Raw genomic sequence first — 26,229 nt, 5'->3', positions numbered from 1 at the left:
CTTTTGCCTGACAGGAGCTTGTTTTGGATTCACTGGTGCATGGTGCTTTGATCAGGGACGTCTACAGGATGTGCTGCACAGACCTGGCCAGTCTGACCTGCAGAGGCCAGAGCTGCTGTCACCTCATGTTGTCCACACAGTCCCTTGTTCAGTCCAGGGGTATTGGTAGAGACTGAGACTGTCTCAAAAGACATCTGTTCCTCCAGGGATTATTTTACTTAGCTGTATGTATGTAGCCTAATTCCACTAGTGGAAAAGCAGGGTAACTCCTTAACCTGGTGAATGTGCCTGAGGATGAGATTGGGATAGGAGATGGCACCATTCTGACTCTGTTTTTATCTGCTCAGGTGAAACTGGCATCGGCAAGTCAACACTGATGGACACTCTGTTCAATACAAAGTTTGAAAGTGAGCCTGCTACACACAATGAGCCTGGTGTGAGATTGAAAGCCAGGAGTTATGAGCTCCAGGAGAGTAATGTCCGTCTGAAGCTGACCATTGTTGACACGGTTGGATTTGGAGATCAAATTAACAAAGATGACAGGTAAATTTATTTCTACTGGGAGAAGGAGTCCTGGTGCTGACGTGCTCTGAGATCAGAAAGTCTCAATCCTGTGTGGGGAACAGGGTAGGTCCCCTGTTGTTCTGGGGATACTATGTGATTCTAGTGTGACAGCTGGCACTGCTGACCTTGAGAGGCGGGTAGAAGTGGCGAGAAACTGAAGAAGTAAAAGGATCAAGTAGAGTGTTACAAAGCTGGAACTACGTTTCTGCCGGCCTTATCGTAGCATCACTAAGGTTGGAAAAGACCTCTTAAGATCATTCAGTCCAACCCATCACCAGCAAGTCCACTAAACCGTGTCCCTCAGTGGCACATCTACACATTTAATGAACACCTCCAGGGATGGTGGCTCTACTGTCTCCCTGGGCAGCCTGTTCCAATGCATTACCACTTTTTCTAAGATGAAGTTTTTCCTATTATCCAACCTGAATCACCACTGGCAAAACTTAAGGCCATTCTGTCTTATCCTGTCACTGTAACCTGGGAGAAGCTTACCCCTGCCTTACCTCAACCTCTTATGTTATTGTAGAGCGCTCAGGTCTCTCTTGAGCCTCTTCTCTAGACTGAACAACCACAGTTCCCTCAGCCACTCTCCATAAGGCTTGTGTTTCAGGTTCTTTGCAGCTTCATTCCCCTTCTCTGGTCACGCTCCAGGGCCTCAATATCTTTCTTGTAGTGGAGGGGTCAAAACTGAACGTGGTGCTAGAGGTGTGGGCCCCATCAGCTCCAAGAACAGAAGGGTGATCACTTTCCAAGTCCTGCTGACTACACTATTTCTGACACCAACCAGGATGCTGTTGGCTTCTTGTCCACCTGAGCATATTGCTGGCTCATGTTCAACTGGTTGTTGACTAATAGCCCCAGATTCTTTTCTTCCACTCAACTTTCCAGGCACTGCCATATGCCTGTAGTGATGCATGGAGTTAGTTTTTGTAGCCAAAATGCACTTGGTCTTTATGAAACTCATGCAATTGGCCTCAGCCCATCCATCCAGCCTATCCAGATCCCTCTTTAGAGCCTTGCTACCCTAAGGCAGATCAACACTTCCTCCCAACTTGGTGTGTTCTATAGACTTACTGAGGATGCACTCATTCCTCTCATTCATAACATCAATAAAGATATTGAACAGACTGGCCACAACACTGACTCCTGAGGAAAATACTGATGACTGGTCTCCAACTAGATTTAACTGCACTCACCATCACTCTCTGGGCCTGGCCACACAGCTTAGATTTTACTTAGAGAAGAGTATACCTGCTCAAGCCATGGGCTGCCAGCTTCTCCAGGAGAATGCTGTGGGAGATAAAGGCTTTACTAAAGTCTAGGTAGGTTACCTTCACAGCCTTTCCCTTGTTCAATGGGAAAGATCACCTGGTCATGGAAGGAGATCAGGTTGCTCAAACAGGACCTGCCCTTCATAACCCTGTGCTGTCTGGGCCTGATTCCCTGCTTGTCCTACACATGCTCTGTGATTCACTGAAGATGATTTGCTCTGTGAACTTCCCTGATACTGAGATCAAACTGACAGACCAGTAGTTCTATGGATCTTCCCTCTGACACTTCTTGTAAATGGGTGTCATAGTAGTGACATAGTCTTCTGTCACCTAGATCCTCCCTGTTTGACAAGGACTGCTGATAAATGATGGAAAGCAGCTTGGTGAGCACTTCTGCCAGCTCCCTCAGTACCTGTGAATAAAATCCATCCTGACCCATCAACATCCTCATTTGCCTGTCCCTCAAGTTCCATACCCTCATTTCTATAGTGGAAGGGCACCTGAAAGGGTGAAGTGAGCATGGAGGGTGTTTGCCTTCCACTAAGGAAGAACTAATTCTAAGATCTAAGGAGAGATCTATTTCTATTCCTCCCTGTCTCTTAGGTCTCCTTCTCCCTGATGGCAAGAGGGCAAGGGACCCTCTGCTACTTGCAAATGTCCCTATTGGTACTTTTCTTGCAGGGATGGCAGTGTTTCCCTCCACCCATTCATCTCCCTTTCACACTCCCTGGTATCCTAGTGATGACTGCTAAGTGAGCTGGCCTCTTGAGCTGGGAATGGCTCCAGGCAGCTCTCTACTTGCCCTGGGGTCTTCCTGATTTCAGGACCCTCCCTTGCACACCGCAATGCCCTGCTCCTCTGTACAACTGCCTGCCTTGTCAAAGTGTTGATGGTGGTCATCTCCTTAGCACCCTAATGGCTTTTGCTCATTGCGTGTATTTCCAGCCAGCAATCAAGTGAAACTGGCATCAGCAAGTCAGCGTTGGTGGATACACTGTTCAGTACAAAGTTTGAAAGCAAGCCTGTGACACAAGCTGGTGTGAAATCTTCTTGCAGATAACTAGTGATAGGATGAGAGGTTATGGCCATAAGTTGCATCAGGGGAGGTTCAGGTTGGATATGTGAAAAAATTTATGCTCAGAAGGATTGATAATGCAGTTGCACAGGGAGGTGGTGCAGTCACTCTCTGGAGGTGTTCAAGAGCCATGTGGATGTGGCACTGAGGGGCATGATTAGTGGGCATGGTGGGAAGGGAATGATGGTTGGACTTGATGATTTTAGAGGTCTTTTCCAACCTTAATGATTCTATGATTCCGTGATGCTACCTCCTCAATTTCAGGACACACCTTGCACACCAAAATCCCTCTCTCTGCTGCTGAACGTACTTGCACCAGAGTTGATCCCCTTTGTCTATGTGCAGCTTAGTTTGAGTATCTACCAGAATTGAAACGTAGAAATACTTGAATATGCATTCTCATGTTGCAATTGTTTTTCTATCTTCAGGTGAATGGAACTCGGATTGTAGTTCCTGCCCACAACATCTTGCACTGCTCAAGTCCAGCTGAGTTTTGTTTTAATCTAGGCACAGATTTTCATGTTGCACGTATGAAGTAAATATTCTGGGCAGCCTGTGTTGTGAGCAGCCTGCACAATTCCTTATATACGCCCACATGGATTTTTGCTGTTATGTTTAAAAACAGTCATTTTGTGATAATGGCTAATAAGCTAATATTAATGCATTTCCTACATTTTGGAGCCATGCATTCCCTCATTACAGCAGTCCCATCTCTCTCTGCATTCTTCTTTGCAACTCTGTTCCCTGCACCTAAATAAATGAGGGATGCTGGCTGTCAATGTGTGCACTGAGCAAAAGCCATAAGGGTGCTAGGTAGATAAACAACATCATCTCTTTGACAAGGCAAGCTTAAAGTGAAAGATTACACTGACAATTCTGCTAGTGTGGAGACTGAGCAGACACCATTTCTTATTCCCTAATGAAAACTTTGATTTTTGAAAAATATCATTATTTTTACAATGCTTTGTTTCTGGAATGCTTCCATGCTCCCTGACCTGCCACTGAAGTGCAACTGTTGTCCTTGTTTTGCTGCTCCCTAGCCAACGCTGTGGAGCTGATGCAGAGAGGCACGCATGCATCTTGGAAGGAACTCTGCACATCAGACACTGCCATATGCTCTCAGGCTAGAACAAAAGCTGCTCAGAAGAGGAGCAGGTGCTCGGAGTGGGGATGCTCTGCAGCTTGTTACTGCCGGGTCACTTTGCATTTGCTTTATTCAGCAGACAAATGCCAGTGGTATGGGTAGTGAAGCCCCTCTAACTTCCTGGCAGCCAATTGGAGAGCAGGGCCAGAGACAGCCTGCGTTTTGCTCTGTCCCAGTGCAAAGCTCTGCTTTTGTATGGACTTTTGTCTGCCGCGTGTAAAATCTTGCTGCTTTATTAGCTTCTTGTGCCTGCAAATTAACTAACAGTGCTCAAATGATGTTTTCTGAGTGTCCAGTGTCAGTGGCCATTGTGCAGCAATGGCTATTTCCTGCTATAGCTCTTCCTTGGTAAATTGAGCAAGACTCTGTTCTATGTAAGCCACAGTTTTGAGCAACTGCTTGAACAGCTGCAGTGGCATCTGGAGCAGAGGGTCAGGACAAAAAACTTGTTGGCTGCCTGCTGTGTTTCCTGGAGAACCTGAAAACACCCCATTGCTTGCTTCCTCACAGCCACTCCTCAGGGAGGGCATGAACACCACTACGAATCCAGTACTTGAGATAGTGGCAGTGTTGTCTGGTCTCAGTGCCATCCTCAGAGGTCTTAATTGGGCCAGAGGTTCTGAGGTTGCCCTGATGGAGAAAGCAGCAAACAGAGAAGTTTCTTTTCCAGAAGTATGATCAGTCAGATCAGAGCATGTTGAACCATGTCAACATTTTTTTTCAGTCAAAACAGTCCCCCCATACAGTCTCAAACGTGCAGTGACTTTTGAGTTTTGCTCACAAGCTTCAATTCCAGAAAACCTTTTTTCTTTTTTTCCCTGGGTATATCTTTCTTTCCTCTTTTAAGATCACAAACAAAATTATGGAACAAATAGGGGGAGGTGATTTCATGGTTACATTTTCTTGTTTTTGGTGATTTTCAATGGTGTTTTCAGATCTCAGTGGGAGATACTCCAAAACAGATTTTTCTTCAGGGTAGCAGCTTTGTGTGCACCTAAAGTCCAGGGTCTCTGCCACATCTCCTTGCTAATTTGTCCATAATAAACTCCCTGTGCACCAGGCAAAAGCACGCGCTTGGTAGGAAGGGACTGTAGGTTGGATGCTGAAGGTAGGTACCAAGTGCAGCGCTTTTCTTCTTAATGCCCAGAGCACCCATGAAGCTTCCTGAGTGTGGTTCAGTGACTTGTGTTGTCCCAGCAGTAAATGTTTGCTCAGTGCTCTGTCTTCTCTCTCCTCAGCTACAAGCCCATAGTAGAGTACATTGATGCACAGTTTGAAGCCTACTTGCAAGAAGAGCTGAAGATCAAACGATCCCTGTTCAATTACCATGATACCAGAATTCATGCCTGCCTGTATTTCATTGCACCAACTGGACACTCACTGAAATCCCTAGACTTGGTCACCATGAAGAAGCTCGACAGTAAGGTACTTGCTGCCCATGTTATGCCCACCGCACAGCTCTGCTGGTTTGTGTGGGCTTTATGATGTTGCCAAAGACCTAGCTAAACCTGCACAGAAAAATACTGTCTGTATTTAGCAGCAGGGAATGGCAGAGATGTGGTGTGAAAATTTTATTACCTCAGGCTGGCTGCTGGGATGGGTCATAATTTACTGGTTCATACCTTGCACAGATTCAATAGAAGCGTAGACTCTCATTCTTTTCCAGTCCCATTCCCGGTTAAGAAACTAGACTGCTTTGCTCCACAGCTATGCTGTAAAATTAACAGGAGAGCTGTGGTTTAACACTGCCAAGTTCAGTGACAGGTTTGTTCACAACTGAAAGATTACTTGGCTGCTGGGGGAAAACAAGTTTTTTCCTCTTCCAACCCATAAACAAAAATGAGAGGTTGAAGCTGAACTCAACTAGTTCTGCACTGAGTTTTTTTTGCCATCTCTAGTTTACTTTATCCAGTGACTAGTTTTGGTATAAAACCTCACATAAGTATATGTTAGAGGGAGAGAAGTACATCCAAACACATAAGGTCACCTTATAAAGAAAAACAAATCAGAATGCTGTGTCTGCATGCTCTGGGCACATCCAGCTAGACACAAAAGTGATTTGTACTTCAAGGCAATGTAATGTTACTCTAACCATGATCTGATAAACACCAAGAGTCTGAATAAATGTTATTCCACATGCATTTTTTCAGTTACCCTCCGTAAGTCGCAAAAACAGGAACCGAACTTGGTTTTAAGCATGGTTCCTCACTACTAATTAGTAAGAAGTTTTGATGTCTCTTCTTTCAGGGAAAATAACCAAAGTACAAATGTACATTCAATTGAGATTTCTCTGTTTCTATACATCACGATTAAGCAGTTTAAATCTGTCCACCCTGCTCCTGTGGATTCTGATTCTGCAAAAGATAAATGATGACGATGCTTCTTTATTTCCTAGAGTGACCCATTGATTGGGGTTTATTACAGTGATGGAGAAACATCCCTGCTCTATTTGGCTTAAAATAGGGTTATGGTGATTAACCCAAAATAAGCTAGCTGCCATTCATTGCCATTCTTTTGGCAAAAGGAGGATTTAATAACTCCAGGACATCCTCTGAACAGAATTAACAGATGTAATATAAGAGGATTTTCAAGTACTGTAGATAAAATCCCTTCATATAGGTCAATATTATCATCTTCTGTGCTAGCAATATTGTTGGAGGAGAGCAAGAAAAAGCAAGTTCTGCAAGATCAAAGACAGAAAAATGGTCTGTCTGGGAGGAGTGGAAAGGAAATAACACCGCTTTCCTTCTTCTTGCATGCCTCTAGCTTCTCTCAGCACAGCAGACACTTGTGTGGAGCTTGCTTTTTGTGGATCAGTTCAGCTACATCTAGACTCTGCCATCTCTCTGGGGCTTTCACATGCTGCCATTTGCTGTTTACTACCAGTGTTGCACACTGGGTGGGGAAGAAAGTCAGTCCCTTATCTTTAATTTCTGTTAACTACATCATGCTGTTATCTTTGATTGTCCAAGAGCTGTAAATGGACAAAACCAATCCTCGCTTTGTAGTGCAGTGGTGTAGTAGAGTGTGTGCATGTGGGTGGAGGAGCAGACCTCTGTTACTGCTAGCTCCCATCCTGCTGTGGTGGGACAGCAGTCCTGTGGTGTGCCCTCATGTCCCCGATAGCAGCACCTAAGTGAGCTCCTGTGGGAGGCTGTTGTCTGAGTTTGTCACAGCCACCCAGCCTGCTGTGGCTCAGAGAAGTGCCTATATGGTAATTTCCTTTTTTTTTTTGGAACAGCTTGTAATAGTCTATGACAGCATTTCCTGTGCAGCCAATTTGGATGAAGAGGGGAATATGATAGAGACAGGAAATAGCATGTTGCCAAATTGCATTTGACTTCTTTTTAAGGTCATAATTGCTGCTGCCTGCCTATCCTGACTATGGCAGCAGCCGTGGGGAAGTCTTCTGCTGGGTTGGTGTCAGCTGGTGGCAGTGCTGAGGCTATTGCTGCAGGATGCGCACACTGCCCTGTACTCTCCTGATGGTGCAACATGTGCAGTGCTGTCCTTGTCTTGCAGGTGAACATCATCCCCATCATTGCCAAGGCTGACACCATTGCAAAAAATGAGTTGCACAAGTTCAAGAGTAAAATCATGAGTGAGCTGGTCAGCAACGGTGTCCAAATCTACCAGTTCCCAACGGATGAAGAGACAGTCGCCGAGATCAATGCCACAATGAGCGTATGTCTTTCTTTGAGTTCTGCTCCCGTTGCTTTCTGTGGGGCAATCCTCAAGGGCTGGGCATATTATACTATCTTTCTTTTGGCTTTTGAACTGTGGTCTGAGCACAGAAACCAGGCTGGCCAAAAGGCTTTTGGCACTGGAGATACGTAGGCTGCTTGACCTGATGCATTTCTTTGTCTGCCAAGCAATTCTCCTCTGAGCATTTTTCACATCCTCCCCTTCTCACAGTGTTCCTATCTCAGGGAAGGAAGAGGATGGGAGGCAAGGCCTGGAGCAGTCAAGCAGAGGGCTGAGGTTTGGGTTTCCTGTCCTGAGTGACCATTTGGTGCTCAGTGGGGTGAATCACTTCTGCCTTTGTTTTGTTTTCTAGTGAGAGCGGGGCTGCCATTGATGCTCCTACTCTTGGCAGGGCCAGCAGCCATCAGTGGCATGGGCTCTGGCTTTCATTTCCTTTCCTTTTCTGCAGCAGTAGCATGGGAACTGAGGGCAGACAAGACTGAGGTAAAGTGAGCATTTAGTGGGTTTTACACTGAGAAATTACAGTTTGCCATGGTTCTGATTGAAGTGCAAGGGGAAGAATGCAAGTCCCAGGTTTCTGGCAGTGCCGTGCCTTCACTGCAGGGCTCATAAGGCCATTGGGTGTCTTTAGCAAGGCAAGTAACACACAAAGAGATGTGCTGATTCCGAAGTAAGTGCATCTAATGTGAGCAAGACTGTGAGTGAACAGAAGATTGAGTTGCTATCAGCATTTCAGAGGGAGTAGAGGTGTCATAATTAAGCCATTTCCTTGTAACTTAAAGACTTGTGGGAGTTTCCTGCACGGCTGCCTGTAGACAGCAATTTCCACATGCAGCTGCATATCAGACCCTCTCCAAATCTCTGCATTCTCTCCCCTTTTTCCCCACCAGCGTTGTGCTTGCAGCAGGGGGATGCTGGCACAGAGAAGGGACGTGCTTCTGCCCAGGCATTGTGTGTGTGCTGTTTTCTTCTGCAGGGAAACTCCTTTGCCATTTAACCACATCCTCTGGAGCTTGGCTTTTCCCTTTCCTGCCCAGCCCATGACCACAACCTGGCCGCTGAGGCACCACGCCTGGAGCTCACGCCCAGCCGCTTTGGATAGGAGAGCGCTGTGGGCTGAGCTGGAGGGAGAGGCAAGCTCCCCGCTGGCAGCAGCTGTGCTTCTGGGAGCAGATCCCAAAGTGCTGCCACACCCGCAGAGAGACTGGGATGCAGCAGTGCTTGGTGACGCAGTCGTGTCAGCCCTGGGCTGGGTCACACTGGCTCTTCCCCTTGCTCACGGTCTTGTCCTTTCAAAGAGGAAGCATTAATAATTATTTCAAGCGACAGAACCTTGCTGAATTTTTAGCCTACCTTGCTTGGGAGGATGTATGTTATTTCCTTTTTCTCTTTCTTACTATTTTTTCTTAGAGTTCAAATTCAACTCAAGTTTGTCTTTTTCTGTGCTGAACATGGTTGTGTATTGTAATTACATGTAAAATATGTGCACTTCTTGTATTTTTAGGAATTCAGAGTTTGGGACTTGAGGTCTGAGCATGTTTCTAATCCAGACTGTCCTGTAGCTCTTTCTAAAACACTGGCTGAATCGCAGAGAGACTTAAATAACTTAAATCCAGCACAGCTGCCACAGTAACCAGCAATCCCAGTCAGTGCATCAAAGGAAATCCCTAACCTTATTGTCCCTTTCCTCCATAGGTCCACCTTCCTTTTGCTGTAGTTGGTAGCACTGAAGAAGTGAAGATTGGCAACAAGATGGCAAAAGCCAGGCAGTACCCCTGGGGTGTTGTCCAGGGTATGTACCAGAAGCACAGATAAGTCCTTGTCATCTTGTCTCATTCTAAGGAAAGGTGCATTGATCTCTGAGTGCCCCTAATCAAAATCTGTCTTGGGAAAAGTGAGATTGCCACTCTAAGGCTTCTCCTTAAAAACAGGGCTTTGTGACCTGGAGATAGATGGGATTCAGCCTGGCCTCTTGCTTTAGGGAAGAACAGGGTAACCCTACTAGGAAATGTTAAATAACTGACTTCTGAAATGAAGACATAAATTGTCCTCTCTTCTGTGTGCTTTTCTGCCAGTAATGAAGCATGAGCGATGGGGAAGATCTGAGCAATTGAATGGTTAGGACTTTGTACACAAGTCAGAATAAATACATATAGCAGGGGAGAGGAGGGGTTCCAGGGAGGGGAGCAGGTGCTGTGCCCTACCAGCTTCCTTCAAGCAGGAGCAGAACCAATCCAATACTGACTGCTTGGTGTGTCTCGCCCTGGTGTTCTAATACATGGATGCACAGCTTAAGTCTGAAATCCCTCATAAAGTCAACTGAGAGCAGAGTTTGGCTCAGGATGTTTGAAGCCCAGACTGTCCCAAAGCTCCCTAAGATAGAGCTGGCCCTTGCTTTCCCAACTGGTGCTGGGAATTAGAGGCTTGAGACCATGCTGGTCTGTTGGTGGTTTTAGCTGCATATCCAACTGGAGAACGGCCCAGTGAGCTGCAGGGGAGCATCCACAGAACAATTCTGCAAAACTCATCCCGTTTTTTCTTCAGTAACACAAGCTGAGGCAGCCTTGGATTTATTGTCTATGGCTGTGTGCGCCAGAGGGTAATTCTGGGAATAGCTGACAGTTAGGAAAGAAGCTCTGTTTGGTAAGTCTTCTACTAGACATGTATCCTGCTGGGTTTTTGCTGTTCCCAGGAACTAAGAGCAGATAATCTAAGAGATTTATCTGGGTACCAGAGGGACTTTGAAGATCTGGCCCTAAATTGCCCCTTTCCAGTGAGACAGCTGCTCTGATCTCTGAAGGGGAACAGCTGGAGTTCTCTGCTGGGTCCCCAAGGGCATGCTGCAGAGCTAGCAGCAGAACTGCTTGCTGTTTGCTGTTGGATCCTAAAAAGAGAACTTCCATCCCTTGTTTTTCAGAATACTCAAACTATTTTCTGCTCTGAAGCATGCAGTTCTCTGGTCGCAGTTCCATTGGAGACTGAGCTGCTTGCTTTGCCAGGAGCTGAGTGGGGCATGCCAGACCCTGTTGAGCATAGAAATGGTAATGAGAGCACACGTTCTACTGTACTTGTGAGCTGCCACGCTCTCAACCCCAAAACCATAGGTGTAGGCCTCCTCTGTAAGGTCAGCTGCCATGGAAAAAGCATCTCTGGAGGGATATTCTCATATTCTTGCTTTTCCCAAAGCCACAAGTTGAGACTTTCTGGCTGCCTGCCATGACCCTGTTGGTGACTTGCAGTTAGAGTGGGCTTGAGTGGGAAGCACAATCCCATGTGCAAAGGGATCATATCACCACCTTGCTAGTGAAGAAATGCACGTGTAACCAAAGAAGAGACAAAGATGAGAGGTAGTAGCTATAAGTTGCACCAGGGGATGTTTGGGTTGAATATTAGGAAGGATTTCTTCTCAGAAGGAGGGTAATGCATTGGTACAGGTTGCCCTGGGAGGAGGCACTGTCCCTGGGGGTACTGAAGAGATGCGGAGATGTGGTACTGAGGGCCATGATTCAGTCGTCATGGTGGGGATGTTCAACAGTTGGATGAGATGATTTTAGAGGTCTCTTCCAACCTTAATAATTCTATGATTCCAAGGAAACCTGGCTGCTGGATTTAATGTTCTCCCTGTGGATGGCCTGTCTTTGCAGTTGAAAATGAAAATCACTGTGACTTTGTGAAGCTGCGGGAGATGCTGATCCGAGTGAACATGGAGGACTTGAGAGAGCAGACACACACCCGACACTACGAGCTGTACAGGCGCTGCAAGCTAGAAGAAATGGGATTCAAGGACACAGATCCAGACAGCAAACCTTTCAGGTAGGCAGGTGTAAATCGGGTCTTGTACAGCCAGAGAGCTGGGAGATCTTGGGGTTCCAAAAGTTTGCATTGACCAGGGAGGAGTAGCCATGGTCAGGAGGAGCAGCTGAGATCTGAAGTGCGACTGGGGAGTAGAACTTCACACAGTGCAGTACTGCTCTCATGGCCTAGGATTTGTGCTGGAGAAACACAGGAAAAGGTTGGATGGTTGACAAAGCCAGTTCTTGCCTTAATATTTTGAAAATGTCTGCAACCACATAGGAGGGCTATACGTGCCTTCTAGAGCCTACAAGATGTCACCAGGATGCTTGAAGGCAATGCGTTTTGAGAGTAGGATATGACTCATTTCAGATCAAGTTGCATCCTAGGAATTTAAGAGGAAGGAGTATATGCCCACAGATCTATCTGCACTGTTGCTTAAGTTGTACCAGCTTTCTTTGCACGCTTTGAGCTCCCTTTGCTTAGCTGCATCAAATGTAAGCTGCTGGCTATCACTTGCAAGACCTTTCAGTCTACCTCCTACCTGCTGTTGGTCAGCCAGTATTGAGAAGTTTAGAAAAAAAATGATTTCTAAACACTCCTCTTAGAAGTGGGAATCAGTTTCTCACTGATCTTCATAAGCTGATGTTTGAAACTGTCTGCTGCTCTGCAGGGCAGAGAGGCTGCTGTGATGCAAAGCCTGCCAAGGGGATTGTTTCTGTTTCCTGATTTCATTGTGTTCTCAGCAATGTGGAAGTGGGCATGTTTTTGTAAGACACAGTAAGAGAGTTGGAGGTGGTCAGCAATCAGGGCTTGTAGGCACGCCTGGCTAGGAACAGTTAACGTCAGTTAACATTCTTTGTGAGTTGTCATTTTCAAGCTAGAAAAAGCTCTTTTGGAGATTGCAAAGCTGATCTTTCTCAGTTTTGCTGTTGCTTTCCTAAAACCCTGTGTACTGTCCAGTCTTCAATAATGCTTACATTCATCTTCCTGCTGGCAGCATCCTTCCAGCTTCCCAGAGAGCTGGGTGAGTCTGTTGAACCGAACACTTGTTAGTTGCTTGGAAATTTCCTCCTGATGCTTTTTTCCCTGGGAGAAGGGCAAGTTTTGAGATGGTCAGGTGATACTTTAATGGCCCCTTTCCTCCTCTAATGCAGACACAACTTTCTAGCTGCCAGCTCACTTGGCCAAGAGTCAGGGCCAGGTACAGTAGCTGCATTTTGGCTATATCCTTTCTGAGATGAATGTGATTCGTGCATTGAGATGTGAACTGATTACTGAAGGGGAGATCCTGGGGTAAAAGTTCTTGTTGACCCTCTGGAGCTAGTCCAAGGTGGTGTGTGAAGACAGTACCACAGTCTGATGCTTTAGGTTTGTTTTATTGCTAGATACAGTTTATACCATCACTGACAGCTTTGTTGGTTGGAAACCCCAGTCATTATCCAGGGAAGACAGCTGTGTGGGAATTTGGGAGCAAATGTTTATTTTCTTCCTCTGTTTCCTGTGCCTCCCCACCTTTTTCCCAATAATTGCACCCGCTGCCTTAGCAGCATCCCACGCTCCTCTGCCCCAAGGGAGAGCAGTTAGGATTACACATGCATCTTTGCATTGATATCAGTTTGTCTCTGTAATGCACATGCATATCAGGAGGTGACATGCCAGTATCTGAGATGGTAGCCATGCAGATCACCACAGACAGACGTGATTTGTCTCTGATGTTCACTGGGGAAAAGCTGGGTCCATGCTTTTGCTGGAAAGTGGCAGAGTGTGACTCAGTGCCACAGCACTGAGTTTGCTTTGGTTAGGGGTTTGATTTGTGGCTTGCTGAGATTATGGAGCTGAGTTTCCTCTGTCGTGGAGAAATTGTGCTGAGATCAGTCAAGCCCAGTTCTGTTACGAAGCCCAAGCGTGAAGCTTTATTGGATTTCCTTTCTGGAGAGTAATAGCTTAAAATGGGCTCAGCCCGTCTCTTCCAGGAATCTAAGGAATTTCCATTACTTCCTGTACATGAGGCCTCTTTTGACCAAGCTATAAGTAGCAAGGAAATGAAAATGTACAGAATTTCTCCATCTGGTACGTGCTAGTTCAGAGCAGTTCACTCTGGCGGCTTCCTCCCCCTCTCCAATAAACAAACAAAACTCGTGAACTCAAGCTGTTTGACTGAGGCCAGTGTATATTTGAAATGAAGAAAACAGCATCTTTGGTTCTCTCTGTTCTTCTTGAGACTGGTGATCAAAAGCATGCCTTTGCCCTGTGCCTGGGTGCTGGGAGCTGCGGGAACAACAGCTCTTCAGCCAGTTTGCACTGGAGAGCCCCTCATAAGCCTCAGGGGGATCTGGGCAGTTACCCAGCCAACTGATGGCAATGAGTGAGTGGTTGCAAAAAGGAAGCTGGCAAAGCATTTACAAGGTCATCCTTTAGAGTGGGGTGTGTTTGTTGGGAAATCCAGATACTCTTGGAACATGTGTTTGTGCACTTAAAAAGCAAATTCCCTTGTCATCTTTGTCTGTGAGAAGCTGTAGGATTCCCAGTTGATTTGAACTGTTATTCTCTTGGGACTATGAGAGTTTTCTCAAATGCAGCCTGGAGTTGTTGGGCCAGTTTCCCTGTGAATTTGGCTTCTCTGGAAGTCAAAGTAGCTTCAATGTGGATTTCGGTTTTCTAGCCTGAGATTAATGGCAAGTATTTAAGAAGAAAGCTGGGATGAGCACTGAGCCTGGGCTCCTTGCAAGCTTTTCCCTGCTTGCACATCACCTGGCATTGCATTTTTGGAAATGAGCTTTGCAAAAAGTTGTTGGCAGTGCAGGATATTACAATTAGTAGGGTGGAGAGCTTTCCAGTTCAGTCCATAAGGCTCTGCTGCTCCCTGGGATAGCGTGTCACTAATTGCTGATCCCATTTTTGCACACTGAACAGTAAAGACCAATCTTTACTGTTTTTCTGTGCTAGATCCTTCAGAAGGGTTTATGAATTGAAATTTTATTGTTGACAGTCAGAGGATTAAGTCCAAGAATGAATTTCAGGGAGGCTTCAATTCAGATGTCCAGATCTCTATCTGCTGCAAATGGAGTGACTCTTAATTCAGCCAAGAATCCAAAGGTGCCTCCTGCGCTGCTCTCACATGAGAAGATTTTTGTGGTATTACAGTAAGTGGTTTTCATTCAAGATGTGAGAAGCTGTTGTGGTCAGCTGGGATTGAGCGATCGCTCCAGGGTGGCTAGTGCTGTGCAAGAAAGCTCTGGGCAGTCTCTCCTAAGTTTGTTTTTTTTAGGACCGAATCAAAGCACCCATTGGTTAACAGTGCTAAGCCCAAGGCTTCTGTCTTTGTGTCTAGTTTTGTTCCCCAATTCATAGAAAAAAATAACAAAATTACAGCCATAAGCTAGGAAAGACAAAACCTAGGCATTAATGGGATGAAGACATCCCACTGGCCCAGTGGTTAGTGTGTTCTTTAGGTTCATGCATGCAACGAATGTCTCTGATTGCAATGGAGTTTTCACTTAAAAAAGAGAATTTCAGAAAAGCTTCTTGGGGAAATAGTTATCATTCCCACACTGTAGTGGTGGCAGAAATATCCAAACCCACTTAAGGAATAAAATGAAAAGGAATTTGGCATCTGGAGCTCCTACAAGGCTCTGAAAATCTCAGAGGTGCATGGACAATATATTTGGTGTCCCAGTACTTCCTGTGGTACCTCAGTGCTGGGGAAATAAAGAAATACAAGGAAGTGGATGAGGAATAAAGGTATGAAAGAATCCAGTGGTGTGGTAATTCAGTGTAGGAACGATGCCTCTCATTTGCAAAAGCTTTGTTCTTCCTTTACAGTTAGAGGAGATAGAGAGGTCCCTCAACGTGGCTTTATCTAAATAAAGCTCCTGGTCTGAATCCATTAGTAAAAAGTAGTGAAAATTAATTTTGCTTTGTGTCAGTGTTCTGCTTAATGAGCTACATAAAGCCAGGTTTTGCTCTGTGGTAGGCCTGCCTCTGCTCCACAAACCTTACGCTTCCAATGAGATTCAGGACAAAGAGTGTGAGAAGTGAGGACACGTGAATCAAGCATGTATCAAGACATGTGAGCATCAGGGAATTCTGTAGGTGATTCCACAGTGATTGCTTATTTTGAAGGACATCCTGACTGTTAAGCGACTTACGGGATCCTGAAGTGTGCTCATTTTTGCTTGCTAGTTTGACCCCCTGACCAATGCTGCCATCTAGGAAGCGAGGACTAGTTTTGGTGGAGGCATTCACTCGTTCTTGCGAGTCAGAGACCTCTGGTGATGTTTTGTGAAAGTATGATGAAACTCATGACTCTGCATGAAATGCAGTTCTGACTGGGTTGTTGTTGTGTTTTTTGGTTTTGTTTTTTTTTTCCTGTGTTTTTGCAGTCTCCAAGAGACTTATGAAGCAAAGAGGAATGAATTCCTGGGTGAACTCCAGAAGAAGGAGGATGAAATGAGGCAGATGTTCGTCATGAGAGTGAAGGAAAAGGAAGCAGAATTGAAAGAAGCTGAGAAAGATGTGAGTATATTGTAACTGAAAGGATGTTGTGTGAGGGTTTGAGCTGGGCTTTTTCTAAGAGAGTCCTAAGAACTCAGGCACCTTGATTCTAACATCAAGCCTAAAAAGCACCTTGCCCGTCATAAAGAGTTTCAGGGAACAGATGCGGACTCAGCCCTGCCATGGGCTTGTGGTGTAACCCCATCACATCATCGATCACACATCTGCCTCAGGGAGGAGCAGAGAAAGCCCCAGAAAAGGTTATCACCTTGACTGGCTGTGTTTTCTTGCTTTGCACAAGCAAAGAGAGAGTCTGGTAGGTACAAAACGGCGAGGAGCAGAACATGAGGTTTGGAAATGAACTTGTGGAGTTCCTGCAAAAACTTAAGTCTCGCTGTCTGTGCTTGTGTTAATTGCAGAGCTTTTCTCACAAGGGCTGATGTGCTTGGAGGACAGATCAGTGACTTGTTATCAGCGCAGGGAGATCCCCAGTGCTGATGGAACCACTTTAGGCATCATTTCCTGTAACTTGAGTTAAACATTCTCCTTTTCTCTTCCAATTTATTGTTTCTGTCCTGGCAGCTTCATGAAAAGTTTGATCATCTAAAGAGGACTCACCAAGAGGAGAAGAAAAAAGTAGAAGATAAAAAGAAGGAGCTTGAGGAAGAGCTGAACAACTTTCAAAAGAAGAAGGCGGCAGCTCAGCTATTACAGTCACAGGCTCAGCAGGCAGGTTCTCAACAAACCAAGAAAGACAAGGACAAGAAAAAGTAAGCGGATGTGATCCACATCCTTTGTAGGGCTTATTACAATTTGGGGAGGTTGTTTTTTTAATTTCTTGCTGCATGTCTGTATTTGCTTTTTCCCACTACCAGACTGGAAACTGGGCTTTTATCAGAGTGGTCAAATAAAATATTTTTTCTAAAGGGTGGGCCAGGGATATGATCTTAATTTTTCTCTGGAGGAATATCTTCAAATCTTGCCAAAATCTGACCAGAATGGGAGAGCAATCAAATGGTGGAGACCTGTGATCTGCCCAGCATCTGCTGGAACAGCTCTGGGATGTTCTGGGTGCAGATTCATCTGTCTGAGCCAAAATTAAAAAGGGGTCTCTACCCATTCTTCCTCTCACCCAGCAGTAGTCCCCAGTTCCCATTCTTTAAGGTTATAGTTGTAAGTAGAAGTAAGATCAGAAACCAAAACCACCATGTTATTTTTATGTGGAAATCTTAGTGCCAAAAGCGAATATTTGGAAGCTTGCTTTAGAGTCAAGTTTTTCTTAGCAATTGCTATGGTACCATAACTGCAGGTAAATGGCATTTGTACTTGTATTGAGTTGACATAATAAGCTGCAAAACGCTCGTACGTTTTAATAAACACAATAGCACTGTTTTCTACTATTTTATATTTGTATGCTAGGAATATGATTCTCTACCCTCCAGTGCTCTGAGATTTCTGCTACTTCAGTAGTAACCAAGTATATCTGTGGACAGTCACTTGGGAAGCAGTTTTTTAAGATGTGTTCAGTTTGGACCTAACTCTGCTTCCACTGAAACTGGAAGAACATTGCCATTGATCTGGGCTCAGGGTTACGTCTTTGCAGAGCTCTTCTGAAAACCTCTTGTTTGATCCAAATAGGTTTAATCTCCTTCTTGCAGCCTGCACTTAGAGCTGGCTATGTTTAGCTTGCTGGTAGTGCAAGAAACTCGTAGTTATGACTTGCTACTGGCTACTTCACCATCCTTTCAAGAACAGAAGGTCCACTTAGATATTGTGTGTAGGGTGAAGCCAGGCAGACATTGCAGAGGTGAAGCTGACTGTGCACAGCTTATTTGTGTAGTGTAGTGAAACAGATTACTGTAACAATGGCTACATTGAAGCCTCCTGTTGTTACTTCCATCCATTTTTTCCAGTACCCAGTAAGAAGATGCTCATGTGCGTCCTTTCTGGGTCATCTGCAATAATGACACTAGTTGATAACTGCAATCAGGAAAGCTGCAAAGGTGGTAAAATAGCCAGTCTCTCTGGGAAATGCTTCTTTCAATCCACACACAAAAATGACAGTTCCATGCAACGCAGTGCATTTCTTAAGTTGACTCTGGCAGAGTAAGCTACTCTATTAACACTAAGTTGTCACTGTTAAAAGAACTGAAATGCTTATAGGAATGTGGTACAGACTCTTCTGTCTCCTTTGCTAACTTCAGCCAGCTCTGAGCTGCCTTATAGCGTGGGCTGTGAGGGTCTGTGGTATTGCATATATACTGGTATATTTTTATATTTTGGGAAATCATGCAGATGCTTACTGTACATCCCATCTCTGCAGCTGGGTCAGTGGCTGTCATCCATCACTCCTGCCCCTGGCTTTCCACAGGAAAGTGGGGAGGATCTGGGGCTAGTTCCTCTTCTGATATAAATTGTTGTAGCTCCTATGGAGCTGTGCTGCTTTACGCAAACTGAGAACTTGGCATTTGGCACCCACTGACATACAGAGGGCAACTGTGTGCTGCATGCTCTGCTTGGCTAAAGGAATCATTGCAGACTGATTGGTGCTATGCCGAAGCGTAGAAGCGAGAAATGTCTGGCAGCTGACATCCCACTCTGTGAGAATGCAGGCTGAAACAGGGCAGGCTGAAACACAAGGTGCAGTAGCTGCTTCAGTGGTTCTGTATGTCTGAATTACTAATGTAGGCTCTAAAGGGAAATGCTGATGCATTTCCTTGTAGCGCATCCTGGTTTTTCTAAAGGCTTTAAATTTCTCTTGGCACTCCGATGAAAAGCCATGGGTTGTATAGGTAAGGCTCTCAACCTTCTGTGCTGGCATGGGCTGTGGTGGTGCTTGTGTGGCTGCCAGAGGAAACCTGTGCCATGCACAATACCTGTAGCCTCCCAGCCAGGAATTCACAGGAATACTTCTTTCCCAAGGTGGGGTCTGTTTTCTTCAGCTTGGACAGCGGAGACTTTCCACTGTGCTGTACAAGCTGAAGGGAAGGCTCAGCACCAAGGCTGCTGCTGGCACAAGTCCGTGAGGTAGACATCTTGGCCCCCTTGGCTATCTCTGCAGGAACAAGCTGTCTTCTACCTGATTTTTTTCTACTCCACTTCTTAGAATCCTGTAGATTTATGGTTTTTTCATTTTAAATTATTGCAGTTCTGTCCTGATGACACAGCTGCACTGGACAGCACATCTATGTGCCTCAACCCCTTGAGACAGTGTAGCACACTCCAAGACTTTCTTAAGTCTGAGATTGAGCATGCTGCCATAATTTTGGGATGGGATTGTGCTTCAAACCCACACAATCTGGAGCTGGTTCCTGCCAATGGGTTTGGCAAAACCTTTTGAAAACAAGAGCAGCAAATGGACTTTTGGTTCTTCCTGTTTGGTAGGTCACCATGTGCAGGCCTCAGTGTCGCTGGGTTACTTGCTCATCCTTAACTTGCCTAGGAGCCAGGACCATCTGTTTGGGCTCTGTTTCTGCCAAGATACTTCTGAAATCCAGATGGAAAACTTAAGTTCCAGCTTCATTTCAATATAATAATTTCCAGTCCAGTGTTGACTCTCTAGGTGTTATGGTCCATGCTTATTCCCAGAGCAATCCCTTAAGTATAGTGTACACGTCATGGCCTGGCCCAGCACTCTGTTAAAAGGATTTAATGATGTCTAAAGGATCTGAATTGGGCTTGAAAACCAATTCTGGGGGACCTCGGGATGCTCAGCTCTGAGACATCTGCATTTCAGAAAAGGCTGGCACAGCTTTCTACAAGAGTGCCTATGTTCAAGTAACCCAAACTGAACATCTCCAGTCATGTCCTGCCACCACACATCTCCTGAAAATGCATAGTTTAAAGGCACCAGCATACATACACCTGTAACCCTGGATAACTTTGGTGGTTGAATGTTCAGTAGTTCTTCCCTGTTGGACTTATTTTTCACTCGTGCTTGTCACGTAGGCTAGAGTAGAGCTCAGTCTTGAGATTTAATTTCTTTTTAATTCCGTAATCCATCTGCATGCCCACCCACCACAGTGGGTTGCTGGTGTCCCAGTGTCAGCTCTCCCAGCTTTTCTTGATTTTGGTGGTTTTTATTTTTTTTTTATTTTTTTTTCATTTTGGATTCTGTTATTGCTAACTTTTTGTTTTTGTTTTTGTGTTTTTGTTTTTGTTTCTGTTTTTTTTTAACTTGCAGTGCAAGCTTCACATAAAGCCTGTCAAGCCAAGGATGTTCCTGCATTCATCTGCTTTTGCAGTAATGTTTCTGCCATCTGTTTTTTCTTTTTTTTTTCTTTCTCATTTTTAACCTGAATAACTATTAACTCATCTAATAACGTAGTGGGAACAAGAAGGAAGAAGGGTTGCGTGCAGGACTTTGTGCAGCAGGAAACTGAGGGGGGAGGAAGGGAGGGGAGCAAATGATACCACGTGTTTTTCTGGTCCATACCAGCAATGGTAAATCACTCTTGGCTCAGGTCTGAACTGAGTCAGGGCTGGAGTTTAATTCTACCTGTATGCCTTCAGTAGCTAATGTGTTAGAGCAAAATGAACCCTGCTGTTGGGGTGGGATAAGGGGAGGGGGGTATCTGTGTGTAGATAACAAAAGTTTAACTGACCTTGCATGCTATTACATTTGCATGATTTTTTTTGTTGTTTGTTTTAATTAGCTGCTGTTTCTGTTGTCTGACTGGATAATATTAGTTGGGCTGGGTTTGCTGTCATGTGCTGGCATATTTTTACAGCCACCCTTTCAGGTCAGCGCAGTAGCTCCTTGCTGAATGTAGTGGTGGGAGCTGAGTGGTGCTGCAGGTACCTGGAAAAGGGACCTCTTTTCATGCTTTCCATGCACTGCTTGCCATTGACACCCAACTTCAAAGAGCGCTGGGTTCTTAAACTATTAGCAAGACGTAGCAGCCCCTAAGGAATCAAATGCCCAGGCAGAAGGCCTAAAAAAGAGGGTACCTTCAACATCCCCCTGCTGCCTTTGGGGGTGTTCCTGCGTACATATAAATGCAGACCCCGTAGTTGCAGGATCCAGGTTTCCATGCTGAGAGAATGCTGTTCTGCCAACCAAACAGTGGTTCATGTGAAAGGTGGGAATTAGGGTCCCCATCTCTGGAGCTGCACGCTCCAGAGCAGAAAACGTGCCAATTCCTGAACGTTGATGGATGACTGCCCCATTGCCTGAAAAACATCAGAAAGTTAACGCCTCCAAGCCTGGGGAGCTTTGCACAACAGCTGACAGCCTGAGAGAAGGGCTTTCTCCAGACAGATTCATGTTGAGGAGGGGCCAGAGGTTTGTCACTACCTGCAAGTGACTCGAGATCCTTGCAGGGATGGAGAGCGGCCGAGCAGGGCGATGTGACATACAAACAAGACACCTCTAGCATAACCAGGCCTCACTCTGTGGCCATCATGGTGTGAAATCAGTCTGCTTAATGTCTATTTTCTATGCCATTGCTTTTTGGACAGAATCTTTCCCTTCCTACCCAAGAAGTGGCGAGCCATGCTTACACTTTGACTGCTGGATTTCTTTCTCTTCTGCTGATGTACTGCCAACATTTCCTTTGCTCCTAGCTAGGTAGTCTCCTCTTTCTTTCTTTAAAGCACTCCTAAAATAATTCCCTCCACCTGAGTCTCACACACTGCAGTTCATTGCTTGCTTCTGGGATGGTATTTCTTGCCTCTCTAAATGTTCAAAAAAAGTCAGAATTGTCACCTTTTTCTGAAACAAGACAGACACTTTTTGGAGAGTTGGCTGACAAAATGTGTTTGGGAGTTGACTTTATTTATTTGTTTGTTTGCTTTTTAATCTATTTTTTTTAACCCTTACCACTTAAACATGGCTTTGGGAAGAGGGAATACAAATGCAGCCTTGTGAACATGCAGCAAAAGTTGTAGATGAGTAAGCTGCAATAAAAGTCATCGTCTTTTCTTTTGATCACACCTCCTGGTCTTATCAACCATGATGTGCTTCCATCAGGTTAAATATGATTCCTAGGGAGCTATTTTGAAAAGCAAAACTATGATTTTTCTGGCTTCTGGCAAACTCAAGTTTAAAATCTTGAGTTATCAAGGGGGAAATCTGTTTGCTGGCACGAAATATTTAGTCACATCACATGCTCTTGTCTCAAGCCTGAATGCTTGTGGCAGTGTGCTTTGCTTCAGCTGTCTCTGTGCATGCCCTCTCTTTAATTACCAGCGCTTTGTGCCAAGTTGAAAACTTAATTTTACCATTTATTTGTCCTGCTTCATTTGACAGCCTTTCCAAGGGATGTTGGCAGGAGAAGTCAGCCGAGTCTAGCGGTTTTTGTTGTTTTTTTTTAATAGAAAGCTGTGGCCAAATGCATTAATGTCTTTTTGATTGGGTTTCTTCCTCCAGTGAGAAGCAGGCTGTTCTGGGGAAACTGAGCTTAAACCATAAACTTGCTAAAGTGAAAGGTATTGTTTTGTTTTCTCTGCCAAAGATGTTAAAATCTTTTTCTCCTCAGTCCCCCAGGCCATGTTTAGCTGGTTATTGCTGCCCTTCTTTCTTTTCTTTACTTACGCCTTTTTTCACAGTAGTCCCTGGTTCTGCATGGAGTAAGGGATGCTTTCAGTCTAGCTGGATATGCTTTCACCTTGCATGTAAGTACAGTAGTAAGAGATTCACCTTTCCGTTCACCGCTGATATGGGCAAACCTGTTGTGTTTTTCTGGGGGCTTCTTTAAGTCCACTTACTTACAAGTGGCGTTGTTGAAAACCATTAAAAACTTTCTGTAATAATTTGCTTTTGCTAAGATTTTGAAGGAAAAAAAAAAAAGCCATAGGGAACATAACATCCAGCTGCTGTTGAATGTCTGAAGTTACCCTGCATGGCTCTGTGGGTCTGCTGGTGACAGTGGGGACAGCAGCATGGTTGTGTTGCTCATGAGGCATTGCGAATGTCAGTGTGGTGAAGCAGTGATGATCAGTAGCTGCTAACGCTGCACGTCCCTGACACTGATATAAACACAGGAATAGTATGGATGAGCAGGAAAGCGTAGGGGCATGTATATTTCTGGGATGGTGGTGTTCCCTGTGCAGGGAATGAACCCCAGAGGTGAGAAGGGAACACAAGGCAGGCCACCAAGAGGGTTGTGATGGCTCTGCAGAGGTGGGCATGCGTGTGCCTGGCAGGGCAGGGGTTACTTTCTGTGTGGGGAACACACCCCACACCCCACACTTCTCTGTGGCCCAAAAACCACAGTACACATTGCTGTACACTGTGTGTGTGTGCTTTTGACAGCTTGAAATCCCATCAAGGAGATTTGTATCTCGGTGTCTGTCTCTAAGCATGCCCTTACCTAACGTGAGCAGTGTTTCTGTGGGTGGTTCTTATCCTGCTTCTCTTAAGGCATCCGAGTGTGGATGGAAATGTCTTTTTGTGCGTGCCATGCCAGGTGTGTCCATCTGAAGCCAGCTACCACTCGCCCTCTGAGATGTCAGCAATGCACACTTGTCTCTCTGCAAGGGCCCTGGCTGCATTTGCTGCATGCCAGATCCACGTCACTCTTGTTAGCATGGGACAATACAGATATGAAGGGTTTTTTAATTAACGGAAAATAAAGCTGTGAACAGCGGTAGAAATATTGTATTTGTATACATTTTTAATATTCTGATTGCCTTAAACTATAGATGTAGAACTTTATTACCTTGCTATTTGAAAATAACCCATGTTTGTTACTAAATAATTGTGTAACCTACATACAGTGTTAATGCAAAGTATATGTACGCATCTGTTAGATATTGTCACTTTATTTGATGTTAAAGTATTTTTTTTTAATTACAAATTGAATAATAACCTGGTAGCATAAGCTCAGTTCTTTCCTGTATGTGCTTTAGGCTGCGCGCACAAGCAGTGCCAGCACTCGAAGTGGGGAGAGGAAATATATTTTTACCCAAACGCTTTGGTCTTGGAGTTGCCTTTGTGAGCTGGCTTTGCCGCTGCCGTAGCGGTGTGCCGGGGCTGAGGCAGTGCAGGTGCCCGGCAGGCTGCGCCGTGCTGTCACACTGTCTCCATACACTTGTGTTGGTGTCGGTCAGTCTCTGCCTGTGGCCGTCCTGAGCGCTGTGTGTGCTCAGGCCTCTGCTGCCGCTGCGGTGCCGTTGGTTTGAATGACAGCTCCCTAGCATGCTCCCTTCCTTCACACTTTAAAATGCCGTCCCTCCGTTTCTTTTGTCTCTCACCTTTTGTGTTCCATTTCGATTCTGAACTTCTGTTTCTTTCTCTCTTTCTCTCTGTAGCTTCTTCTTTCTGTAAACGCCATTTGCCACAGCCCTGTGCTCTCCCAGCAAACAGCGGGCACCGGAGGAGCCCGTGGGCCCCCACCGGGAGAAACCATCTCATTCCTCCATCTTGTCCACCCTCCTCTCCTCCCTTTTGTTTCCCTCCTGTGCATCTTGAGGGCGCGTGGTGCTGTGTGTCTGTGCTGGCCGTCTGCACAACCGAGGCTGCCAAATGTGACAGAGGTAACGACATGAGGGGAGAGCTTGGCCGTGATATGCAATATTGCGCTGCGATCTCTTCCCCTCTCCCCTCTTTTTTCCCTTTTGCCATACCGTGCTGCTGGCAATGAAGAGACTGGCGGACTGGCTGGTGGCGTGTGTGTAGCCACAGGGCTCCTTGCTGCCTCTGGATCTGGAGCTGGGACACCACAGCCTCATCACAAGTGTGTCCCACGCTCCTCCGATGTGATGAAAATGTGCCCACAGACCCACGTGCCTCCTTGGTTTTGATATGGAGCTGTGAGAAGCAGAGGTGGCTGCTGTTACGTACTGCTGCACTGATGGATCTGTTCTGGACACTCAAGGCTTTGTTATTTTCTGGCTGTACAAGCAAAGTAGGGAGCTTCTCGATTGAGCCGCACTGACTTGTGCTTGGATTAATGGCTTCGTTTTGTGCTTATGAAGCCTAGTTAGTAATGATTTATTTATTTTTTTCCAACCATAAACATGGGGTACTTGTTTACTTCAGCTAAAGGCTCAAAAAGTGCCAAAGAGTTGTTCATAGGTTAGAAAGAAGCCTCTAAGCCTGGTGTGCAGTGACCTCTAGCTGCTCTGCTGCGGGTGGAAGGAGGCAGCCTGAGCCCCTTCCAGTGTTTCCTGTATGGAGTCATGCACTTTAACTAAATACTGATGATTTCTTCTCATCTGCACACCTCAGTCAAAGAATTAACCCCCTTTACTCTGCTGTGGATGGGTACTGCTGAATGTTTTTCCTCTTCCCATCAGTGTGTGGAGCACGAGCTGCCAGGGGTTAGCTGAAGGCTGTTTCCCAGAAGCACAATGTTTTCCAGCACTGCTCAGCGATGGAGGCTGAAGCTCCTTCCACACGGGTGCCTGTTTTTCTCAAGTGGTTAAAAAACCCTACAAACTGTTTATCCTGGAAACAACCCAGTAACTTCATAGTTACCATCTGAAAGATTATTAAATATTGGCCTTGTGTGTATGCAGTAGAAACTCTTATTTTAAATTTGTGGTGAGGGTTTCTCCGGTGGTAGCAGCCTGGCCTGTGAGACCCCAGAGCAGTGCTGCAGCCCTTCTCTTGAAATAGAGCCTGTTGCTTCACAGAGTCCTCTGCACAGTCCTCTGCTTCACAGAGTTGTCTGTCTGAGCCCTGCCATGTGTCAGCTCACCTGTGCCTTTATTTTGCAGTTCCTGGAGTTGTGCTGTGCTGATGCCTTGAGTCCTGCATGCAGCTCTGGCCCTCGTGTCTCCAGAAGGACACAGTGGAGGTAGCAAATGGCACTGCAGTGCTAAATGGAATGGAGTGGCAGCCTGCCCTGTGAGACTGCTATTTGGAGAAGGAAAAGCTGAGATGAGAGTGAGCATTGGCTTTGTGGTGAGCTGGAGGTTGCAGCACACGTCCTCTAGAGGTCCCTTCCAGCCTAAATTTTTCTTTGAGTTTGAGTTACGGTGTAAGCCCACTGAATGGGGCTGGTGGTAGTTCCTACCTGCTGGTAACCAAATCAACAGGACCAGAGGCAGGGGGGTGCTCAGGGAAGGAGGAGGGAATCTGCTCTAATCATTGTGACTGATTTTCCTGGGGAGCAACTGTGAACTTTCAGGTGTTGCCCAGGCTTAAGGATGTAGATAGTATCAGCAGGAGGTTAAAAAAGAAGTGTGTTAACAGAGAACAGAGCTGTAAGGAATCTTAAGGGATTGGACAAATT

General features: G+C 45.6%; 1 protein-coding gene across 3 annotated transcripts in view; it reads left to right on the top strand.

The window, feature by feature from the left end:
• The window catches only part of SEPTIN11 (septin 11), a 50,156-nt gene extending 24,139 nt beyond the window's left edge, over positions 1-26,017 (top strand). Inside the window, exons 3-10 of one of the 3 annotated variants that reach the window (XM_042870942.1) lie at positions 348-543; positions 5,293-5,479; positions 7,577-7,738; positions 9,455-9,551; positions 11,404-11,572; positions 15,937-16,069; positions 16,631-16,818; positions 25,712-26,017. In XM_042870942.1, coding sequence (XP_042726876.1) covers positions 348-543; positions 5,293-5,479; positions 7,577-7,738; positions 9,455-9,551; positions 11,404-11,572; positions 15,937-16,069; positions 16,631-16,818; positions 25,712-25,742 — 1,163 coding nt within the window. In that variant the 3' untranslated portion in view covers positions 25,743-26,017. Of the gene's footprint in view, positions 1-347; positions 544-5,292; positions 5,480-7,576; positions 7,739-9,454; positions 9,552-11,403; positions 11,573-15,936; positions 16,070-16,630; positions 16,819-20,231; positions 23,961-24,301; positions 25,510-25,711 lie in introns of those variants that run through there. The other 2 variants (XM_042870944.1, XM_042870943.1) reach the window with 2 other exon arrangements.
• The last annotated feature ends 212 nt before the right edge of the window (positions 26,018-26,229 follow it).

This window comes from Lagopus leucura, unplaced genomic scaffold (assembly GCF_019238085.1).
Source record: "Lagopus leucura isolate 7727_CA_CO unplaced genomic scaffold, USGS_WTPT01 Super-Scaffold_100004, whole genome shotgun sequence".
Taxonomy (NCBI): Eukaryota; Metazoa; Chordata; class Aves; order Galliformes; family Phasianidae; genus Lagopus; species Lagopus leucura.
Note: the sequence above shows the minus strand (reverse complement) of the source record. Positions and strands in the feature narration are given on the sequence as shown.